At 37.4% G+C, this 21882-nt stretch overlaps 4 protein-coding genes across 7 annotated transcripts in view; 3 read left to right on the top strand and 1 right to left on the bottom strand.

Moving 5' to 3' along the window:
• LOC105173853 lies at positions 7-3089 on the top strand. The gene is made up of 2 exons (XM_011095748.2): positions 7-751; positions 2635-3089. The coding sequence occupies exons 1-2, from the start codon at positions 186-188 to the stop codon at positions 2792-2794; spliced, it is 726 nt and encodes a 241-aa protein (XP_011094050.1). The 5' UTR covers positions 7-185; the 3' UTR covers positions 2795-3089.
• LOC105173854 (DExH-box ATP-dependent RNA helicase DExH10) lies at positions 4664-13375 on the top strand. Of its 4 annotated transcripts, none has more exons than XM_011095749.2 (18): positions 4664-4813; positions 5347-6392; positions 6614-6928; positions 7187-7291; positions 7373-7441; positions 8193-8360; positions 8440-8511; positions 8593-8709; positions 9169-9393; positions 9521-9679; positions 10310-10357; positions 10436-10525; positions 10674-10766; positions 11081-11234; positions 11637-11785; positions 11915-12010; positions 12572-12664; positions 12960-13375. In XM_011095749.2, exons 2-18 carry the CDS (start codon positions 5418-5420, stop codon positions 13068-13070), a joined length of 3039 nt encoding a protein of 1012 aa, XP_011094051.1. In that variant the 5' UTR covers positions 4664-4813; positions 5347-5417; the 3' UTR covers positions 13071-13375. The 4 variants fall into 4 exon arrangements, with proteins under 4 accessions (XP_011094051.1, XP_011094054.1, XP_020553688.1 ...); XM_020698029.1 differs by having other exon boundaries at positions 4671-4813; positions 5390-6392; XM_011095750.2 differs by lacking the exon at positions 4664-4813 and adding an exon at positions 4823-4957.
• LOC105173855 (proteasome subunit beta type-6) lies at positions 14154-18681 on the top strand. Its single transcript, XM_011095754.2, has 8 exons — positions 14154-14462; positions 14572-14648; positions 15450-15505; positions 16300-16372; positions 16670-16781; positions 17459-17532; positions 17792-17866; positions 18285-18681. Exons 1-8 carry the CDS (start codon positions 14351-14353, stop codon positions 18414-18416), a joined length of 711 nt encoding a protein of 236 aa, XP_011094056.1. The 5' UTR covers positions 14154-14350; the 3' UTR covers positions 18417-18681.
• LOC105173856 (auxin response factor 19) overlaps positions 18901-21882 on the bottom strand; it is a gene marked incomplete in the record, with an annotated part of 7476 nt that continues 4494 nt past the window's right edge. Inside the window, 3 exon segments of the mRNA XM_020697849.1 lie at positions 18901-19488; positions 19586-19776; positions 19875-21733. Of these exon segments, the coding sequence (XP_020553508.1) occupies positions 19353-19488; positions 19586-19776; positions 19875-21733 (2186 nt within the window).

Raw genomic sequence — 21882 nt, forward strand, 5'->3', positions numbered from 1 at the left:
CGCCACCCCCCCACCCCCCACAACAGTTCCCTTCTCTCCTCTGTATAATTTCATTTCACTTCAAACCCACCAAGAAAGTATCTTAATTTGAAGATTTTTCTTTGTAAGTGTGTGCGGCGGAGAGAGTATTGCAGCCAATAATCCACGTAAATTTCTTTTGTGTTTGTGTCTGGGAGTACAGGAAAATGGCTGAAACGAAAGGGGAGAACAAGAGATTATCGATAAACCTCTCCTTTCTTGCTCCCGCTGACTCCACAAAACCAACCGGTGCCAACAAATCTCCCAAGATTTTCGAGGAGCCAAACGGCGTCGTTGGGCTAGGGATTCTTGCAGCTCTGGAGAATCAAGATCCAGATTATGTCAGTGGTGGTGTCAGAAGTGCGGTTCTGGCAATCTCTCCCAAATCCGCATCGAATCCCATCCCAATTCTCAGCAACAAAATTTTCTCGGAGGATGATAGTAGTAAGAAGCTTAGTGGGGATGAAATGGGAGTGGATGAGGAGTACACTTGTGTTATATCTCACATTGGAGAGAATCTGATCAAGAAAGAGTATTTTGAGACTGACCTTCTCGGAAACAACAATGGGTCTCAGAGGGTTTCTGTTGTTAAAGGAAATGGCGGTGGTTATGAGGCGGTATCCGCGAGTGGTGGTGGTGGTGGAGGAATTGCCGCCTTGGCGATCGCTGATTTTCTGGATTCTTGCTTTCTTTGCAAGAAGAGGCTTCATGGTTTGGATATTTTTATGTACAGGTAAATCTTATACTTCTCTGCATTTATAACGAGTAGTTGATTATGTATGTGCTGAGACTCTCGTAGTATTAGTATTTCTCCTATATGGTTATGGTATGTGGTTGTTGCTTTTGGTTTTTGAGATCATTTTATGTTTCTTGTCTTGAGCTGATGGGAATTCTGAGGCGAATTTCAGTTGATTTATTTTGATGCTCAACTCTATGCTAATTTCTTAGTGTTTTTAGATATCTCTTTTAGAAAATAAAGTTACAAGTTTGCTTTTTGATAATTGGAACAGCTTTTGGAGAGTAAGAATTACTTTTAGATAAGTGGATGGAGAACTTAACTGATGCCAAAAGGTGACGGGAACACAATGCAATCTCACTAGCTTTATCGTCAGGGTTCTCGCTTAGACTCTTCGAGAGCGTGTGTTTAAGTAGGTTGGTTGAGAGGCTATCAACATTTTTACCTTCACTTTCGCGAAGGAAAAACTGCTTATGGCACCTATTTTATTATAGTAATGGTTGGAATAACTGTTTATATTAGAGATTCAGGTGTTAGAACTTTATCATACTCAGTAATTTGTTTTGTTACAGTCAATAATTTAAGCATCAGTTTTGTCTTAGCTAGATTAATCAGGAAGCCTGACACTGAGCTCGAGATCGAATTTTTAGTCACGTAAATGTTTTCTTTTATGCCTCTATAGTGAGAACGAAATGAAGCCTTTGAGGTTATTAATTGCTGAGATGGCTTTGGCTTGGGTTGGTTATAAGTGCCTTTCTGAGAAAAAAGAGTTTGAAAAAGCCACAGCCTTTTGTTTTGAACGTATTTACGTTTTGCCATAGAAAATGGAGTATATGTAGTGAATTGGAAAAAGAAAGAACTGTTAAAGAAACGAGCCATGGGTTCTTTTAAAAAAAAATCGGCTCCTTAACAATCATCTGTTTATGTAAAAACATGGAGGCTTTATCACTTTCTACGGGTTTTCCTGAGGAAAAAACAATTGTTATTGGCATCAAGGGCACATTTGTTGGTTGAAAAGTGATGATCAGCCTCTCATTTTAAAGTAGCATGCTGATCTTCACTTAAGCCTCCAGAGAGCGATCTGTAGTAGTAGTAGATGTTCCTTTCATCTTTGTTATACCAAGTTTTTACTTCAAAGATTCAACATCCTGTTTTAATTCTTGAAATTGATGCGAACCTATTTTGCTTGCTATACCTCTCCCCCCCTCCCCCCAAGAAAAAAAGGAAAAGAAAAAAAAGTGCTTCTTAGTTCCTGAAGTAATTAAGTATTCCATATATTTCACTGTTTGTTTGCTTCATCAGCACTCTGAAAATTATGTTTTCATACTTTCAGATGCTTGAACTAACTGCTATGATCAGGTTATTATACTGAAATCAAAAATATTTTTTATAGCCATCTACTTCACTATTTTTATTTCTGCACCCTCTTAAGAGCTATATAATAGTAACTTCCCAATATTTTCCCCATTTCCAAAATAAATTCGATACGACAATTTTATGGATTCACTTGGATGGAGGTTAAGGTTAACGTGAACTAGTTGTCATTGTTTTCTTCCTCAATTACATGTGTATTTCTATTATCGTCTTAAATCAGTATTAGCTTGCAACATTGATGATATTGTCAACATCTGAAGTTAGTCTTGCTGGAATGATCTTGACTGACGGCTATTGTTTTATCATTTTCGGTTTAAAAACGTGTACTTGTGAGAGATCATTATCGTGGTCCAACACGTTTGATGAGATTCCCTCCGTTTCCAGTGCATTTATGATGTTGATATATGTGCTCTCAATTATGAGGGAAATCGTCATGATCTCTTCATACACCTCCAGAAGAAAAAGAACATTTTTGCTGACAACATCTCTTGGCCATAATTTTGCAGAGGCGAAAAGGCATTTTGCAGTGCAGAATGCCGGTACAGGCAAATCTCAATCGACGAACAGAACGAGAAGTGCCATTCTGGGGCGAGGAAGCCAGTCGAGCACTCCGTTTCACCTTGCTCCGATCCACTTCAGTTTTCCACTGGAGTTGCCGCGGCCTGAGTAGCAGTTAAATTTGTTTATACCTACAATATATATACGAATTACAGATGAATAAAAGCATGTTGGAAAGAAGCTATTTTCCTACGTAGTCTATATGTGATTTATTCATAAAGGGCAAGGAAGAACAACTTCCTAGTTTTTGCTTTGTACGCTCTGATAGAGGCTGGTCAATGGTGTAGTAACAGGTGAACATGAGATTATGTATCAGAGAAAGCAAAAGGAAGGCACTGAAATAATTGTCTTCTTATCTGCCCACTCTTGTTCTTTGAATATTATTGAAATTTAGATTTGATAACTCTTTAAATATTCAACAGATCCAAAGAGAGAGAGAGAGAATAATGTTAATTCATGTCCAGTGCCTCCAATATATGTGTACTAGATGTGTCTAAAACTTATTAAAATATGTGTCAATCATAAATTTTATAATAAATCTACTGTTTACAAGAATTTGACTCCTCAGGGAGAATTGTACATATGCCATGTGGGAGATTGAAATTTTTATATCTAAAATTATTATTAATAAGAATTAAAATTTAATCACGTATAATCAAAACAATATGTAAATGCCCATCATGAGATGGGCGAAATTCTTATAGCTAATTCATTATTTTACTCATGTAGAACCAGGACGAACTGAAATTCGTATAATATATTAATGTTCGAGTTTAATCACTAGACTGTAATATTCATGGCTATATATGCACTATGATGTCATCTTATCAAACTCAATATGGAGACTCACTTTTAAAAGAGTACCAAACTGAGATTTTTCTAGTAGGTATATTAGTGGATCTAAATCTAATGGAGATTGCCTTTATGCAAATTCAACAAGCAATCAAGTCATTATCACCGAGACATGTCAAAAAATTGAGTTGATTCAATCTTACTTTCAATTATTTGTATTTGGACTAAATTCAAAGTCCAGAAAGATCCAAATACTTAAATTAAAAAAATAAGTCAAAAAATTTAAATAAAAGTAAATTGATGGTAAATTGTATCATTAAAGGCCTCGTTTACTTGGATTAATTAGGTTGAAAAAGAAAAATAGTGTGGGCTAGTAGTGTGTTTACTTTGAGTAATAGGGATCTGAGATAATGAGTTTAGCCTTATTATTTTACTGTTTTATTTTCATAACTCAATCTATCATTTGATTTCTTCAAACTAATAAGTCCAATCACATAAGGGGTAAATTACCCTCTTGCCCTTGCCGGCCCCATCGCCCCGGCCTTCTTCCCTACCCCCAATTCCCCCTTCCTTCTTCCTCCTCCACCGCCTCGTCGCCTCCCCCTCTTACTCCCCCTTTCAGCTGCCACCTCGGCCCCTTCCCCCTTATCTTCTTCGATGTATTGGTAAAGGAACTCTCTTCTTTCCCAAAAGAGGTTTAACTGCAAGAATTTTGTACGTCTTTTTTTATTATTTATCTCCGTAATTTTGCATTAATGTTTTTAGAAATGTTTTTATATAATTAATTTTTATAATTTTATTTGTTATATATAAAGGAAGGTAAATAAATAAATTACTAATTATTCTTCATATGAATAAATAAACATGGGAATGCTAATTTTTACAAAAATAATCAATCCAGTAAATGATCTACAATTATAATCGAATTCATTTTATTATATTAGTCTATCCTATTATTTAAATAACTCATACTACAAAGTAAATGGTGCTTAATAATTTACGACAAATATATTTGTAAGAAAAATAATAATTTTAAATGTAGATAAAGTTAAAAATAGCTTTAATATACTCTTCTCATGATTTATTTAAATCCGTAACAGGGAATACAAGGTTTGAATTAGAATCATTGTTTAATTAAATAATATATATATATATATATATATAGCCATATTTGAATATCTTGGCATAATTACATGGGGGATCACAATAGTGATTTCATTACAAAGAGGCCCATGCTTAGGGAACCGATCGAAACTGGACAATTTTCAAAATTCGGGGAAAAATTAGGGTTTAAACGTTCATAAACCATCAACTACACAGTATTCAATTGTCTTGGTAACCTCTTCTACCTTTTTGGATACACGCATATGATGCATAGTCATGAAATTACATGCATGGTGTTCTGTTAGAGTACAGACCATGGAGTTGCTTGTTTTATGTCCATTGGGTATTTGTTCTGTGCGATTTGGCTGAAATTGGGTATGCTTTTGCGTAATCTATTTTCTTTGGGTAGCTGAAAGTTGGATTTTTTGTAGCTTTATGTGCTATTTTCATGGAATTTGGCATTTGCATTTACTCTCGATCACACTGACTCGGCTGTGCAAATAATCTGGATTGTATGGCTGCTAGCGTGCCGTATCTATATTTTATGCCACTACTGTATTTAATTGTATATTCTGCATCATTATTTAACTGTATTTTGTTGGTGAAAAGCTCTCATTTCTCTCTCTCTTTCATGCTCGCACTCTCACTGTCACACGTAGGCCTAGGTGCTTACTCGCTGAACAGTGAGCCAGGTTAAAAGAAACTGAGGAGTTTTTTGGTTATGAATAGAAAACAATCTCTACTATTGTGCTGTTTTCTTACAGATTAGTGGTGGTATTCATACAAGCTTGAAACTTGGGTCTTCAGCACTGAGGCTAATACTGTGGAGGTGTGGATGGACGAATATCCTACATCCCTCAAAAGAAAACAACTGGAAGAAAATTTAAACAGCAAACAAGAAGTTCCTGCTCAAGAATCTACCTCTAAGAGGCGTAACTTATCTCAGACATGTGTGCATGAGGTGGCTGTTCCAAGCGGATATGCCCCAAGCAAGGATGAATCAGTTTATGGTACCCTTGCAGATCCCATTTATAATGGGGAAATGGCAAAAACTTACCCATTTAAGCTTGATCCTTTTCAGGAGGTTTCTGTGGCTTGTCTGGAAAGAAATGAGTCGATTTTAGTTTCTGCACACACTTCAGCTGGGAAAACTGCAGTGGCCGAGTATGCCATTGCCATGGCCTTTAGGGATAAACAGAGGGTGATATATACTTCTCCACTAAAAGCTTTGAGCAATCAGAAGTACAGAGAGTTGAGCCAGGAGTTTTCAGATGTTGGCTTGATGACGGGTGATGTGACACTTTCACCTAATGCAAGTTGTTTGGTGATGACTACGGAGATTCTAAGAGGAATGCTTTATAGGGGTTCTGAGGTGTTGAAGGAAGTTGCTTGGGTCATATTTGATGAGATACATTACATGAAAGATCGTGAACGAGGTGTTGTTTGGGAGGAAAGTATTATCTTCTTGCCCCCTGCAATTAAGATGGTTTTCCTTTCAGCAACGATGTCAAATGCAACTGAATTTGCTGAATGGATATGCAATTTACACAAACAACCTTGTCATGTTGTCTATACAGATTTCAGGCCGACACCCCTGCAACATTATGTGTTCCCTATGGGTGGTTCTGGTTTGTATCTTGTGGTTGATGAGAATGAGCAGTTTAAAGAGGACAACTTTTTGAAGCTTCAGGATACTTTTGTGAAGCAAAATCTCGCTGACGGGAACAACACTGTCAATGCCAAGGCCAATGGCAGAATTGGAAAAGGTGGAAATGCTTCTGGTGGTTCAGAAATATACAAAATTGTCAAGGTGCGCTACTCAGTATCAGACACTGCCAGTTACCACTTGATTACCAGTTGGTTGCCTCTTTATTCCTCACTTAAGCAACCATAATGTATCTTTCTTTTCTGACTTTTGATTTCCTTGGTTGTAGACTTGTAGTCATTCTTGTCCCTGTACTTTGTGTTTAACTGTCTTTGCTTCCATGCCCGGTTTTTATAGTATTCACATGCAAAATTGTTGGCTTTCAGATGATAATGGAGCGGAAATTCCAACCAGTCATAGTTTTTAGTTTTAGCAGAAGAGAGTGTGAACAACATGCCATGTCGATGTCCAAGCTTGATTTTAATACCCAAGAGGAGAAAGATGTTGTGGATCAAGTTTTTAGAACTGCAATCCTCTGCTTGAGCGAGGAGGATAGGAACTTACCGGCTATTGAATTAATGATGCCATTGCTTCAGAGGGGCATTGCTGTTCACCATTCCGGTTTGCTTCCTATTATCAAAGAGCTTGTGGAGCTTCTCTTTCAAGAGGGGCTTGTCAAAGCTCTCTTTGCCACAGAAACGGTACTATTATTATATTCAAGCAACTTGTTTGGTAGATATTAAAAATTAAATGAAGTATGTCTGAACGACCTGTTCAGTCTACCACTCCTTGGATCTTACAAGATTGTGGAGAATGTGGTATCTTATATTCAGCATCTTAATGCCAGACAGTTTTTGCATACAGATCTTGATAGCATTTTTCCATTTTGTTTTTACTAACTTACTCTTTGAGGCAAAGCTTCTTTCCATTTATTAAGTTTTAACTTTCACATTTGACAGTTTGCTATGGGCTTGAACATGCCTGCAAAAACTGTCGTTTTCACAACTGTAAAAAAGTGGGATGGTGACAGTCATCGTTATATTGGATCTGGTGAGTATATCCAGGTGAGTTGTTTCGTTGTAATATGACGTAATATTGTCTGCTAACCATAGATGAATATTGACATATATATACTTGTCTTGTAGATGAGTGGTAGAGCTGGACGTCGTGGTAAAGATTCGCAGGGTATTTGCATTATAATGATTGATGAAGAGGTAATGCCAATTCCATCTTGGTTTGTTTTGGTAAATTTTGAATTTTTCAAAAAAATAAGTACCCTGTAAAAAATGTTTATATATAGAGAGTTACTTTATAATTTTGTATCCATTTGCTTGTAACCTATGGCTAATGAGATGTTGCTTTGTTTGGCGAAGCCACTGAACAACGTCTAGTATCCATCTGCTTATTTATAACTATGTTTTTATTAAATAATGGATGGTTGCACATATACAAGACCTAAAAAAGTCAAACTACTAAATCTTTTGTGACCAAACAAATGAGTGAAATTCTTGTAGTAATTCCACCGTATCGTGTTAACTAGCAAGCATCTTGCAACCTCTTGGAAGACTAAGACTTGTGAAGTATTAAACTATGTTCAGTTTGTCAGAACATGCATGGGCAACTTTTCAACTTTGTCTAGAGATGAACATTCTCTGTATTAAGCAAAATAGAAAATGAAGAAAAAGGAGGAGATTGATACTTCTCAAAAGGTTAAGCTGTTGGAAGGCTGTATAATGGGTGTAAAGCTTAACGCAGCTGTAACTTGGTACTGATTATTTAGACTTATTTAACTGAAGCAATTACATTGGCCTTGTTGATTGATGTCTACTTAATTTGCACATCTGATGTAGTGCACCTCTAAATTTGCAGGAAGTGGTTAAATTGGCAATTTATCGTATTATTTTGTATTAGTGGTCTAACTAGTGTTTTTTTATTTAATGTTAAATTTTTCCTTTCTGATATCAGATGGAGATGAATACCCTTAAGGACATGGTTTTGGGAAGACCAGCACCTTTAGTCAGCACTTTCAGATTAAGCTACTACTCAATTCTGAACTTAATGACCCGTGCTGAGGGGCAATTCACTGCTGAGCATGTTATAAAAAATTCCTTTCATCAATTTCAGTATGAGAAGGTTTTACCTATAAATTAAATTTCACTTGTGTTGATAAATTATTTACAATGGCTAAGATGTGCAACTTCTGTTTCTTTAGGCTTTGCCTGACATTGGGAAAAAGGTCTCAGAGCTTGAAGAGGAAGCTGCTAAGCTTGATTCCTCTGGCGAGGTGACTTTGCTTTCTCATGCTTAGATATGTGTTGTTTAGTTTTATAACAAAGTAACAGCATCCTCCTATTTCCATTGCTAGGTTGAGGTTGCTGAATATCATAGGTTAAAGCTTGAGATAGCCCAACTTGAAAAGAAAATGATGGCAGAAACAACACGGCCTGAAAGAATGCTCTCTTACCTTCTACCTGGTAGGCTGGTATGTACTGTGACAGGTGTTTGTCTGAATAAACTTTGATCTAAACTAGTATACATTGTGTAATTGCTGTTCTTTACTGCCCTGGTCGGCCACATGGCCCATCTTTCTTGCTCATGACTTATTGTGATGTGGGCTTATATTTCTCTTCCATTTATTGCATCTGCTCGCTGCTAAATTTGAAGTCTCATGTTTTCCCTCTCCCACTTCAGAATGTGCTTGTCTGCATCACTCAGCACCAAAAATAGTTTAGCTTCATGCATTTGCACTTTTCTTATTCCCTGTGATTAGAATGCTACTCCGTCCTTATTTGTGACTCATTCCCATTTCTAGTTTTTTATTTTCATTTCTGTTATTAGGTTGAGTTCACTGTTATACCTTGTCACTTCTACAGTTCTCCAAAGGAATTTTCCTTTGGTTTTATTCTCATCTCTCACTGAAGCTAGTTCTCTTAAATTTCAGGTTAAAGTAAGGGAAGGTGGAACAGATTGGGGTTGGGGAGTTGTAGTCAATGTGGTGAAAAAACCCCCTGCAGCATCAAGTTCTTTGACTGCTGCACTTGCTTCTTCACGTGGTAATGGTTGTATTGTGGATGTTCTGCTTCACTGTTCTCTTGGCTCAAGTGAAAAGGGTCCTCAACCAAAACCTTCTCATCCTCTTCCTGGAGAAAGAGGTGAAATGCATGTGGTAGGTTGATTCTTTTCTAATTGGGAAACTGTTCATAACAAAATTGTTCTACATTGTAATTTTTACTGCAGCTCCATGTTTCATAAAGGATAATGGGGGAAGTTATACACTTTGGTTTATTTCTCAGGTTCCTGTTCAGTTGCCTCTCCTTTCTGCACTTAGCAAGCTCAGAATATCTGTTCCTTCTGACTTGCGGCCGATGGAAGCTCGACAAACCATTCTCCTTGCTGTACTCGAGCTTGAAAAACGCTATCCCCAAGGCCTTCCAAAGCTTAATCCTGTGAAGGTATGCAATTTTATCTGATCCTGCTTTATTGGTTGACAGTATTGCACACCATGAACTGGCTAAAAACATTGTGCTGAGTGTTGTGATTAGAACTTCAACAGCGCCCTCTCTTAACGTCCTAAACTGTATGTAATACTCTTGCTCTCTAACAATTTTTATTGCAACACAATTCTCTAGATCTGTTGCGTAACTCCAGTTTTAGTCCTTACTTGCTGAACCAAGTCCGTACTGTAGTTTTTTGGTGGGTCTAGCTTTATCTCTGTTTCGTTTGAGGGACCTTTGGTGAAATTTGCCTCTTAATTTGTATATTCATCATTCATAAAACTAGAATTTTAGACTGACATCTGCAGAAAACTATCATGGGAGCCAAAAGGCAAGAATTGAAACTGGCTGGTGTTGGGAAAAAGAGGTTATTAAACAATGAGGTTCAGCAATCTTGTATGTTATGTTGATCACCAGACTGCTTCAGTATGTGTACCATTGCTGCTCCCTTCTTGGTCTGTTTGACTCTGTTCAAGTGATAATGTTATTTGATCTCTTAACTCTTTTAGTTGCAACTGCATCATATCTTGCAATGAAATACTGGTTCTCCATGTACTGTTCTTGTCCTAAATTGGGGTCGTTATGCAGGTCCTAAAGAGTTACATGTTTAAATATCCTCGAGAAAGAAAACATCTGGTAGTCTGACACATTTCCACATTTACTGCAATGAGACAGGGGTATGTATTTATAATATATATATTAAACTTTCGTCAGGATATGGGAATCAATGATCTAGAGTTTGTTGAATTGGCGAACCAAATCGAGGAACTTGAACAGAAATTGTTTTCTCACCCACTGCATAAGGTATGCCACTCAAGTAGTTTCTCTTTCTCTTGTTGATGCTTTTCCTACTTCTGTAAAGTAGCAAGGATGATGGGTTCTTACAAATTTGCGAATTAGCTCTTCTGGTAGGTGTTTTTATAATTTGTTTGTAACTTGCACTAATGTGCAGTCTCAAGACGAACATCAGATTAGAAGTTTCCAGAGAAAAGCAGAAGTCAATCATGAAATTCAACAGCTAAAGTCAAAAATGCGCGATTCACAGGTACTTCTCTCTGGTAGATATGTGCCATACCTAAAACATGCCTGAACTAGTTCCGCAAATCAAGTTTGTTTGACACTGTGATATGTGCACTCATTATTTATGTAGATTATGGATTGCCACAGTTTCTGCTTTTTTGTAGCTCTTGTTATTGTTTGTACTTAAAGTATGTGTTGTTTGCATGGGCCTACATGCTTCTTTTTCATCATCATCTTCTTCTGGTCAGTGGTCTTTCATAGATAGCAATATCCTGTATCCATTAACTTAAAATTTTATTGTGTTTCTGATAAGATTCATGCCTCCTGAATTATTTTCAGCTTCAAAAATTTCGTGATGAACTTAAGAACCGTTCACGGGTTCTTCAAAGACTGGGTCATATTGATGGTGATGGCATCGTTCAGTTGAAGGGACGTGCAGCCTGCCTGATAGATACTGGAGATGAGCTGCTTGTTACGGAATTGATGTTCAATGGTTAGCCTCTTAAACGATATGCAAATTCATTACCACTCATTTCTTTTTAGGACTATAAAGGCAGCGATAATTTCTTTCTGAGCTTTAGTAGCATGTTCATAGAGATAAGCCTCAATAGATGATGCAGTTTCCTTAGTAACCCATCATATCTATGTGTTTGCTGACATGTCAAAGTTCCGTCATCTCACGACTGGTTTTTAATTCTAATGTCTTGTAAATGTTGAATATTCTTTTACATTTATCACTCTTAGTTAGATAACATGGGAAAACTTCTGAATGTTTAAGCTTGTTCTTTTGAGTAAATGTTCATTTGGAATTTGGGAACTCCTTGTTTGAGGTCATGGTTATGCACATGCTAAATGTTAAATTTGATGGACAACTTTTTCCATATTCTTTGAGCAGGTACCTTCAATGATCTCGATCATCATCAAGTTGCAGCTCTGGCAAGTTGCTTCATTCCTGGAGATAGATCGAGTGAACAGATTCATTTAAGAGCCGAACTTGCTAAACCATTGCAACAACTTCAAGACAGTGCCAGAGGAATAGCAGAGGTGTTTTGAGCTCTGATCTGATATACGTTTCTCCTAATTTGTTTTCTGCATTTTGAATTTGTGCCCCAAGAAAAAAATTATTTTTGCAACCATGACAACTGACAATTGGAAGATATTATTTTCTTGCAGATAGAACGTGAGTGTAAACTTGAGATAAATGTGGATGAATACGTTGAGGCGTCTGTTAGGCCATACTTGATGGATGTGATTTACTGTTGGTCAAGGGTCAGTTGGTTAATTTGATTGTTTAGCTTAAATTCATTTTCTGGACATTGTTTGTGAAACTGCAAATGTATTACCATTAAAACCTGTTGACGCATTGGTCAGCACCTGTGTAAACCAAAAAAAGAAAAAACCAGTCAGCATCTGTCTCCTAGTGATGGGTGTGCATAATATATAGCCACTCAAAATTTAGCAGCACCAGCTGCATCTAGGAATAATCTCTGTCCAAATTTGGCTGAGATTGCGTTGACCTTCTTTAACTTATATTTATTATCACCTTTCTTGTCAATTGTCATTCTGGAGCTATTCTAAATGGAACAGTATCGCCTCTCCCCATGCCTTTTTGATAACTAGGAGCTCTTTGGGTGGATGATTGTACTCTATTTGGAAAAGTAATCATGACATTCTGTTCACCTTTGCTGAACTTGAAGAGTGATTTCAAAAAGAAATTCTGATATTCTTCATGTAGATAGTATAGTTAATTTGTTAAAGAGATAGTCCCAACTGCATTTGATTGCAGTTAGATTTTTTTTATATTCACACGCCCTCTTAATTTTCTTCCAGGGAGCTTCGTTTGCAGAAGTTCTCGAAATGACTGATATTTTTGAAGGTAGCATCATACGGCTAGCCAGACGGCTTGATGAGTTTTTAAACCAGGTAATCCTTTACTAATATTAAAAAAACAAGAAAAGAGTTTATGACAGAGAAGAAATCTCATCCTTTTATCATTCCTGGCACAATTTCAATAGCGGGTACTTGTAGGATCTAGACATTTCATCAATGCCTTCTTCTCTGAGATTGCTATTGGACTTGGACATCAAGAGACATAAAGACTTCAGTTTATAATCTAAGCGCAATCAGCTCTTATATGAAATGCATTCATAATCTGCTATCTTCTGCTAGCAGACATTATCTCTTTGTTCTGTATTTCTCATCAATCATGTGTCTTCAGTTGAAAGCTGCTGCTCATGCTGTTGGAGAAGCTGGCTTGAAGGATAAGTTTGCAGCAGCTAGTGAAAGTATTCATCGTGGGATAATGTTTGCAAATTCATTATATCTCTGAGGTTGTGGAGAACTGCTGATGCTTTTCTGCAAGTGCCGACTAGTACAAGCGTGTCTCATCGCCTAAAGCCAATATTGTGGTTTGCCGTTGTAGTTCTAAAATTAAAAGGTAAGTTGTTTACTATTGGCTACCAATATTCTCCATCCAAAATAAAGTTGTCAATCTGTAATATTTTAGTGTATGTAAAAGGAAGTGTCGAAACAATAGGTTGAAGGGACAAGAGTAATTTAGTTGTAGCTAAATTCGTGTTGACGCAAATGCAATGACATTATCAGTATAAACTAGAAATGGCAATGGGAAACGAATGTATGGAGATCAAACGACTATGTGGGCGATACTCACTCAAAAACACTAGCTTCGATCGTAAGGGTTAGAAAAACTGCAACAGTTGAACGCAACTGATGGCGTGTTTAACACGTTCAGCATGTTATATATTTTCAACTTCAATCGATTATTTTTAGGAATAATTACGACGCACCCTCCTGAGGTTTATTGTAATTATATATAAGACTCGTCGTGGTTTAGGAGATTGTATCTAATACCTCTAATATTTGTTTCAGTCTGATAAAAGAATTTCTTGATTAGTGAAAATTCTCTAAATTTGCTTATATTAATAAAAATAATTAAATGGAAGTTCATACTCACTGTCGATTGACTTATTATGCTTATTGAAAATTAAATAAATTTTGTAAACCAAATTATTATTGTACATCTTGACACGCGCCAATGTATGCTAGAATGTGTATTTGCAACGGTGTAACGGTAGTTTGGTATTAAATGCAATCTTTTTAAACTAAATGCAATTTTTTAAACTACATCAAGTTTATACATAATTATAAGGGCAATGAAATCATCCCTTATTATTAAAATATTTCAGAAAACCTACATTATAAAAACTTACAAAAATAATTTGCCTTCAAAAGTATTTGAATGTGGAAAAAGTGGTATTATGACATAAAATTAGTATAATATTTACTGGTTACAAATATCACCTGAAGAAGCCTTTTTTATTGAAACTTTTTCTTCCTCAACTCGTACACACTTTATAAGATATGAGAATACGAATTTATTGAAGTTTTGAGGGGCCAATCCGCATTTATTGGAAATTGAGGGGGCGAACTGGTTACTACTCTTTACACACATCAACCAGCGCCTTCTTTCCCTGCACGAAACTCCGGTTTTGTTCCACTCTCCTTCTTCCAGAAGTCGTTAGGGATTCAATTCTCTGCTGTTAGACTACTCCTGTGTAAGCTCATTAATCGATATCCCTTGTAAGCATCATGGACGGGATTTCCGGCGATCTGAACGCTCCACACTCGATGGGGACTACCATAATCGGCGTCACCTACAACGGCGGCGTTGTTCTGGGCGCCGACTCTCGCACAAGCACCGGTAGCTCTTTGACACTAATTATATTTGTCTAATATTTTGAAGTAATTGTTTTTCGTTATACTTGATGGCTGCTTCTTATTAGGAAATCTTGTGTTATGGTCATTTGTAGGGATGTATGTGGCGAATAGGGCATCCGATAAGATCACTCAGTTGACAGATAATGTCTACATCTGCCGCTCTGGTTCGGTGAGAGTTCACACAATTGCCTTGTTTTTTATCGTTTTTTGGTGGGATGATAGGTTTTTGCGTTCTTTATTTGTTAAATTCTTTTTGGACTGTTTTTCCCCTAGTTTCAGGGTTTGAGTGTATTATTTTTAAGGCATTTTAAAGTTTTGGAACTTCTTGATGAAAAGCTTGCTTCTCCTCTCGTGTTGTTCACTGAATTGTGTATCTGCTCTTTGAATTAGAAAATTACTTGATGGTAGCTTTAAAATATAAAGATTGTTTATGTTGTAATTTTTCATTAACTTGATTTCTATCTTATTCTCATAAGTTTGATGTACTATTACCCATGCTTGAGGGTAGTCAGTATGGAACTTTGGTCAGAGTATTTTGCTAGTTATTAGCGACATCTCGTACATAAGTAGCTGTTTTTCCACAGGTTTTGATAGAGTTACAATGGAACAAGAGTTGCTTTTTTTTGCAACTCTTGGTTATATCTTGAGTTATAAAATGGGCTGTCTTTTGGCGCTCGTAGTCTGTTTGGTGCTTCAGACTTCCTCTTAATTTTGTCCTTCCATGGTGAATTTGTTCAATTTTTTTCACATTGAAACACTTTAGTTCCATTTTAAGTTTAATTGATGCAACATTCTCCTTTCATGGGTTCTGTTGTTGATAGTGAACCCCCTTCCAGCTTCCCACAATTAGCCGCAAATTTCATGGTTTGGATTCATAGTTCTCACTGCATAATTTGATAAGCTGTACAGTTGGTAAATTGACCTTTCCTTTCTTTTGAATATCACGTTTTCCCTTAATTCTTTTGATCAGGCAGCAGATTCACAGATTGTTTCAGATTATGTTCGCTACTTTCTCCATCAACACACGTAAGTTGATACTTCATACTTAACAGAATATTCCGTATCATCATCCCGCTCTACTGTTCATTTGCTGTCTTGATATGTATTGATCAGTCAAAAGCCCAGTACTTTTGTTGAGCCCCTAAATTTCACATCATCTACGCTGCAAACACTTGAAGAACATTCTGGTTGAAATTTATGTTTGTCTCAGAATAAGCTTAATATGAAAAGCAAAAATGTGATGTGGTCCTCGTATAATAATAATGGAGACTGTATTTGACCAATTTTGTTTCGATGTAACATGGCATCATCATTTCCGCTATCTCTTTGCTACTCATAGTCTGCTTATGCACCTCATGAACAAAAGTTGAATCTATATATGCATGTCAAAAAAGATGAAGTTGAATCTATATTAGTATGTTGGTTTGCCTTTTAAGTAATAGTTGTGGTTTTCTATCCAGCTTTTGCTTGATCACAGTTGGCTTTTGTTATTTCCAGAAATTTTATCTATATATGTTGAGATGAAGTTAAGTTTGGTTTTAGAAGTTTTGGGGAACCAGTTCACCACAGTTCGACTCTGTTGCTCTTTATATACTCAGTTCTGGTTGATGATATTTGATGTCACAATCCCTCTTCAACTGTACTTATTAGGAGTTTCTGGATGAAAGAACTGTTTCTAGTCTTATAATTTCCCTCCTAAATACACCAAAAATCATATTACTGAGAAGTGGGTTTCACTAACTGGATTGCACCACTTGGTGAATTAAGACTTCTCAAAAAGTTAACAAAATGAACCTTCTATAAATTGCTCGGTGTTGCAGGATACAGCTTGGCCAGCCTTCAACTGTAAAAGTTGCTGCAAACCTCGTCAGATTATTATCCTATAATAACAAGGTTTGTCATATCTATAAGTTGTGAATCTATGTGCCCTTTCAAGTTGAATGTTATTTCTTCTACAAAGTTCATTAGCAGAAGTATTTTCCTGGTTCTACTGATTTCTTGAAGTTGGCATAGTATTTGATCAAAATGAAATAGTCAAGAGCCTGCCCTTAATCTTGTCGGTCATTTGAAATTCCTTTATCCACTGTTAATTTTGCTTTATGCTTTCAGTTATGATTCTGAGCAATTTGTTGGAGGGAGGTGTTTAATTATTTTTAATCTTTAATTTGTGCTATTCTATTGATTTTGCAGAACATGTTGCAAACTGGCCTGATTGTTGGTGGATGGGATAAGTATGAAGGGGGTAAAATTTATGGAATACCACTGGGAGGAACTGTTTTAGAGCAGCCTTTCACTATTGGAGGTCTGCTTTTGTCATTTGTTACTTTATGTGTTTCTTGTCTGGTTTTCCAGCTATATCTGAGATATTGAATGTTCCTACATGGCATATGACCTTGAATCTATACAGTGCTAAGTCAAGCTGGTTAAATCATACACGATCTAATTTGTAGTGCTGTGACCAAAATACCCAATTATTCACTGTGTATATATCACTTTATGAGATGATGGTTGCACATTTTCAGTAACTTTTGAGCTATTTCATTTGCTGAAGCCTTGATGTACTGATAGGTGACTACCGAATTAGATATTCATTATTCCATTGTAACTTATTCACTATTTATATTTTTCTTAATTTGATAGGTTTTATATGACATGTATAAAAGTAATAAATATATATTTTAGTATTTTGCTGGTAAATTGGCATAAACTAAGAGTTGTATGTTTCAGGTCTGCACTTCCCATTGAGATGCCCAAATTATCCTTTTTCGTATCTAGAGTTATTTTGGAGATCCATTATCCATGTTTCTTCATAAGGATTGTTTAACATTTAAGAATTAAGATTGAATTTTTCCACTTTGCCTCCTGAATTCTTCAATTACTTAAGGCTTGGTTTGCTGCTTTCAATTTACATGGCAGGTGAAATGTTTGCACTCACTTAGAGGGGCAAATATTATATTTTAATTCTTTCTTGTATTTCAGGGTCTGGCTCTACCTATTTGTATGGTTTCTTTGATCAAGTTTGGAAGGAAGGAATGACTCAAGATGAAGCTGAGGTGTGTATTATATCTTTGTTTTTATCAAGTTAGAAGAGTTTCAGAGTCCATTCTGAAGATCTTTTCTTCAATTGAATTCCTTCTAGTATTTGTGAATGTATGAACAAGAGCTCAACATGTGAAGCTTTTCATTATCAGGAATTTCTGAAATTCACAAGTGATTTGCATACTGGTCTACATAGTTCCACAGCTCATTACTTATGCCTTGTTTAGCTTCTTTTGTACTTGACTATTAGCCTAACTTGAAGATTTTTCTCAGAAACTGGTCGTGAAAGCAGTATCTCTTGCCATTGCTCGGGATGGTGCCAGTGGTGGGGTTGTTCGAACTGTGACTGTGAGTTCCTTTCTGATGATGAACGATGCTTTCGAGTAAAATAGTGTTGATTCCCACCCCTCCATAAATTGGAAAATTAGATGTCTGCTTGCTCTCTTTTGTTGTTGCTAGCAGTTCCATCGCTTCAGCTACTTGCTATGCATGATGATATTGGAATGAAAACAGTTTTGGCAACTATGCTAATTATATATTAGTTGCCTTATGGAATTCTAGAAATGCTCTGGGAGTGATTATTTAACACAGAGTTCATAATAGCGACTGTATGTGTTGGTTATAATACTATCATAGCAAACTTATGAATTTCAGTAACTGGTTCGAACAATCAGATAGTCTGTGTGACAGTTGGGATGTTTCTTTACTTTACTATCCCCGATTCCGTTTCCTGGATGGATCAATAGTTTTTGACCTCTTATTGCAGATTAACAAAGATGGGGTCACTAGGAAGTTTTACCCTGGGAACACCCTCCCTTTATGGCATGAAGAATTGGAGCCGAAGGATTCAATGTTGGATATATTGTCATCAGCCAGTCCTGAACCAATGGTCAGTTGAAGGAAAGATCATTCACCAAAAATGTTAGTGGCATTTGCTGCCACACTCTTCGCTCATCAACGCGTTAACAAACTGGACTTTGTATGTCAGTTGTAACTTCAGTTTGTTCCCCTAAAATTTGATCAAGTTTCTTTCTCTTGATAGTTGAAGTTTGATTCTCTGGATAGCCTTTTCTGTTACAACAATTGAATTTCTACCTATGCTTTTCAGCGACTCATCACCATCTGCTACATTATTATAATATTAGGAAAAATTTAGATCTTCATAACAGCCAGAATTTCATTTTTGTACGAAATTCTTCATAGTTGCAACTCAAGACTTTAGGACTACTCTACATACATAATGCAATACAGCAGGTGTTCTGTTTTATACATCAGTGAAGATATAGAACAAAGAAATAATTTTTGTGCTTCTATTAGTACAATTCACTCTCGGATTACAAAATTTTGTTTTTCCATTGCCCATCAGATAATACAAGTCATCATTAATATGTTAAGATGTCATCGAAAAGTTAACTGAAATATCTAAACATCTATACAATTGGAAACTATATCATGCATACAGAACTTAAGCTCTTAATTTCTACAGAAAGAGGTTTTTACGTGAAACAAAGACGGAGAAATGCAGAGGCTTGGATCTATTTCTACATTTACCGGCTTGGACTAAGATACACGGTGGGCTCCTAGGCCTGAAAAAAAGAACAGGAATTAGATGCTTTGCCCTCTTCTCTACTTCTAATAAGCAACTACCGGCTTTGGTCCTGGCGATGAGTCACTACTATGTCTGCTCTTTCATTCCATCACAGCAAGTGGACAGGAAATCAGAACTTGGGATGCTAGACTCTTGCCACACTAGTGGTATCGAGCAACGGAACTCCGCCAATGTGCTGTTGGATAAGCTTTCCATGTGGACAAACAGGTTAAAAGCTTTATCCAACTAATTCACGCCATTATCGGAGCTGCTGCAAGCTTGGTTTGGAAGGACGCTATTTCCAAAATCTCCATCCAAGCTCATTTGCTGGACCTCCTGAGGAGAAAGGATCTTTATGCAACGAACACAGGTCACAAATTCCCTGAAGGCATTAGCATACAAAACGTATTAGCGTTGAAGGAGAATGTTTGATGTTTACAGATAGCAGATGAGACATTGGGTAAAGTGTGAAAACGTACTCCCAAGGATCATCACCAACTAGCAAGACGTCATTCTCATGATCCACGTAAACAAGTTTCCATCCTATTCTCTGTCGGTCCTCAAGTTGTCCCTCTATACCAAATCTTCGAGCCAGATCTTGTTTAAGCTCATCATAGCCTGAGTAGCGTGCAATGTCAATTGATCTTCCAACAGCTCCCCGTTTGTACACCTTCAAGAAAAAACTTCCCACGTTAGCAAAGGAGAACTTGAGCATACATAAAGGAGGTTAACATTTATATCCCTGAACATTGATAATAAAATGCCAACCTTTGTATACGTCCGCATCCTTGGCATCTGTGGTGGAGCCCAAGCACCTCTATTCATGAAGCTACCATCGTTTATAGTGGAATCAATGGAGTTGAACGTCATATCTGGAACTCCAAATGATTGGGAAACCATAGATGACGAGAGTTCGGGTTGAGCCTCCTTGGGGTTCTCATAGCTAGAAAGCATGCCTCCTCCAGACGAGAGATTATTTGTGAAATCTTTACCTGATCCCACCATGTCCTTTGTCATCAATGGCTCAGGCATCATGGGCATCCCCAACTGGTTGTCAATGTTAGCTCCGAAAGCTACGTTGCCCCTTGGATCGCCCTGTACTTCGCCATCCTGGCTTGCATCTCTAAACAGCATCGATTGAGAATTGAATGACATGGAGTTGTTGTTCGGAGGTATCTGTACATCATTCTGAGAAAGAACTGATGTTGCCGATGATGAACTATCCAAATAATCCACTTGGGTTCCAGTAGCATTAAGGTATGTTTGCGAAGCAAAAAAACCTTGGTTCTGGTCTTTTGGCACGTTCAGCAAGGGTTTAACATCAGCTTTTGGCTGTAAATCTTTAATTAAATTACCACTAGAAGACAGTGTCTCTAAACCATTTGGATTTAACAGAGTGGCAGAAGACTGAGCAATCTCATCACCTACTAATGCAGCTCGGTGGTTTCTGCTATTCATTATTGACTGGACTGCATTTGGACTGTTGTTTGTGGATGGTGAAGTCGAACAAGACGGAACATCGTCAGTAACTGCAGATTGACCTCCACCAGCAGCTCCAGTCAATAAACTGCTACCACCAACAGAAGGCTGATTGTTAATTGGATTTAAAGTAGGCCCCATATGTCCAGGCAACTCTGGTAGTATCCCAGATTGCTGCTGCTGTTGTTGAAGTTTTGGTTGCTGAGGTGGTTGCGCAAACCGGAGGTTCGTTTGGCTATTATTTCTTGTCATCTGCTGAGCAAGAACATGCGACTGAGGGAGCATACTCGATGTTCCTTGAGATGTCTCCAACATTTGGTTCGTCGACATAGACCTGGAGAAGTTTGGTTGGACATCTAAAAGCTGCTTCTGGTGATCTTGGAGTTGTGTCAGTTGAGTTGGCTGTTGCATTGCCGACTGCTGTGCCAACAGTGATTGCTGCTGTTGATGGAGCTTCTGTAAAAGTTGAAGCTGTATTTGGTTCTCTGAAACATGCAATTGTTGGTTTATGATATCAGAGGGCTGAGACGGAATTAGATTTTGCTGTTGAGGGTGGCTCAGAATCTGCTGTTGCTGTTGTTGTTGCTGCTGCTGAGGCAGATTTTGTGCAAGATTTCTCTGAAGTTGATGGTTTAGAAGAGACTGTTGCTGCTGAAGAAAATTTTGAGCTTGGACAGGAGTCTGTGACTGCAAGACCTGAGGCGGAACTTGGCCAGTCTGTAAAGTTTGGCTGACTAAGTTCTGTCTTGGCGGTTGACTAATATCAGTCAACTGCTGTTGCGGCTGTATAATTGAGCCTAATGGGTTCAATGAAGAAGATGGCAGCTTTTGGAGTTGATCGAGCTGTTGTACTGGTTGGGTTGGCCTCTGCGCATTGAACTGTAAGTTGTTCTGCTGAGGAAGTTGAGTTCCAGGCAAGCATAATTGCCGTGAAATATCTGTACCGGCAAGGTTTTGCAGAACAGAACTAGATAACGAACTCATATAGTTTGGTTGCATTTGGTTAGCCAGAGAGGGGTTTGGCTGCATGTTCATCCACTGGACTAAGCTCAGGCCAGCCAGAGCTTGGGGGTCTTTGAGGCCAAAGTCATCACCAAGCCATGGCATTGTCCTCCTGAATAAGTTGTCTAGATCAGAGGAATCGTCATCTGCAAGGAGAACATGGTAGATTTTTCAGGCCTTCTGCAAGTCATTGTTGGGCTATAACTTAATTTTACAAGCATCTTCAATGTTTCATTCAATGCGCAGGAGTCCGTGGAACGAGCCACAGAACGTGAAACGTAATTAACGGGAAGCA

Source organism: Sesamum indicum, linkage group LG11 (assembly GCF_000512975.1).
Source record: "Sesamum indicum cultivar Zhongzhi No. 13 linkage group LG11, S_indicum_v1.0, whole genome shotgun sequence".
In the NCBI taxonomy this organism is placed as follows: Eukaryota; Viridiplantae; Streptophyta; class Magnoliopsida; order Lamiales; family Pedaliaceae; genus Sesamum; species Sesamum indicum.

Coding starts and splice junctions, on each gene's coding strand:
- LOC105173853 (XM_011095748.2), top strand. CDS start 186: ATGGCTGAAACGAAAGGGGAGAACAAGAGATTATCGATAAACCTCTCC. Junction 752..2,634: donor TTGGATATTTTTATGTACAG/GTAAATCTTATA, acceptor ATAATTTTGCAG/AGGCGAAAAGGCATTTTGCA.
- LOC105173855 (XM_011095754.2), top strand. CDS start 14,351: ATGGACGGGATTTCCGGCGATCTGAACGCTCCACACTCGATGGGGACT. Junction 14,463..14,571: donor CGACTCTCGCACAAGCACCG/GTAGCTCTTTGA, acceptor GGTCATTTGTAG/GGATGTATGTGGCGAATAGG. Junction 15,506..16,299: donor TACTTTCTCCATCAACACAC/GTAAGTTGATAC, acceptor TCGGTGTTGCAG/GATACAGCTTGGCCAGCCTT.
- LOC105173854 (XM_011095749.2), top strand. CDS start 5,418: ATGGACGAATATCCTACATCCCTCAAAAGAAAACAACTGGAAGAAAAT. Junction 8,512..8,592: donor AGCTTGATTCCTCTGGCGAG/GTGACTTTGCTT, acceptor TTCCATTGCTAG/GTTGAGGTTGCTGAATATCA. Junction 10,767..11,080: donor CAAAAATGCGCGATTCACAG/GTACTTCTCTCT, acceptor AATTATTTTCAG/CTTCAAAAATTTCGTGATGA.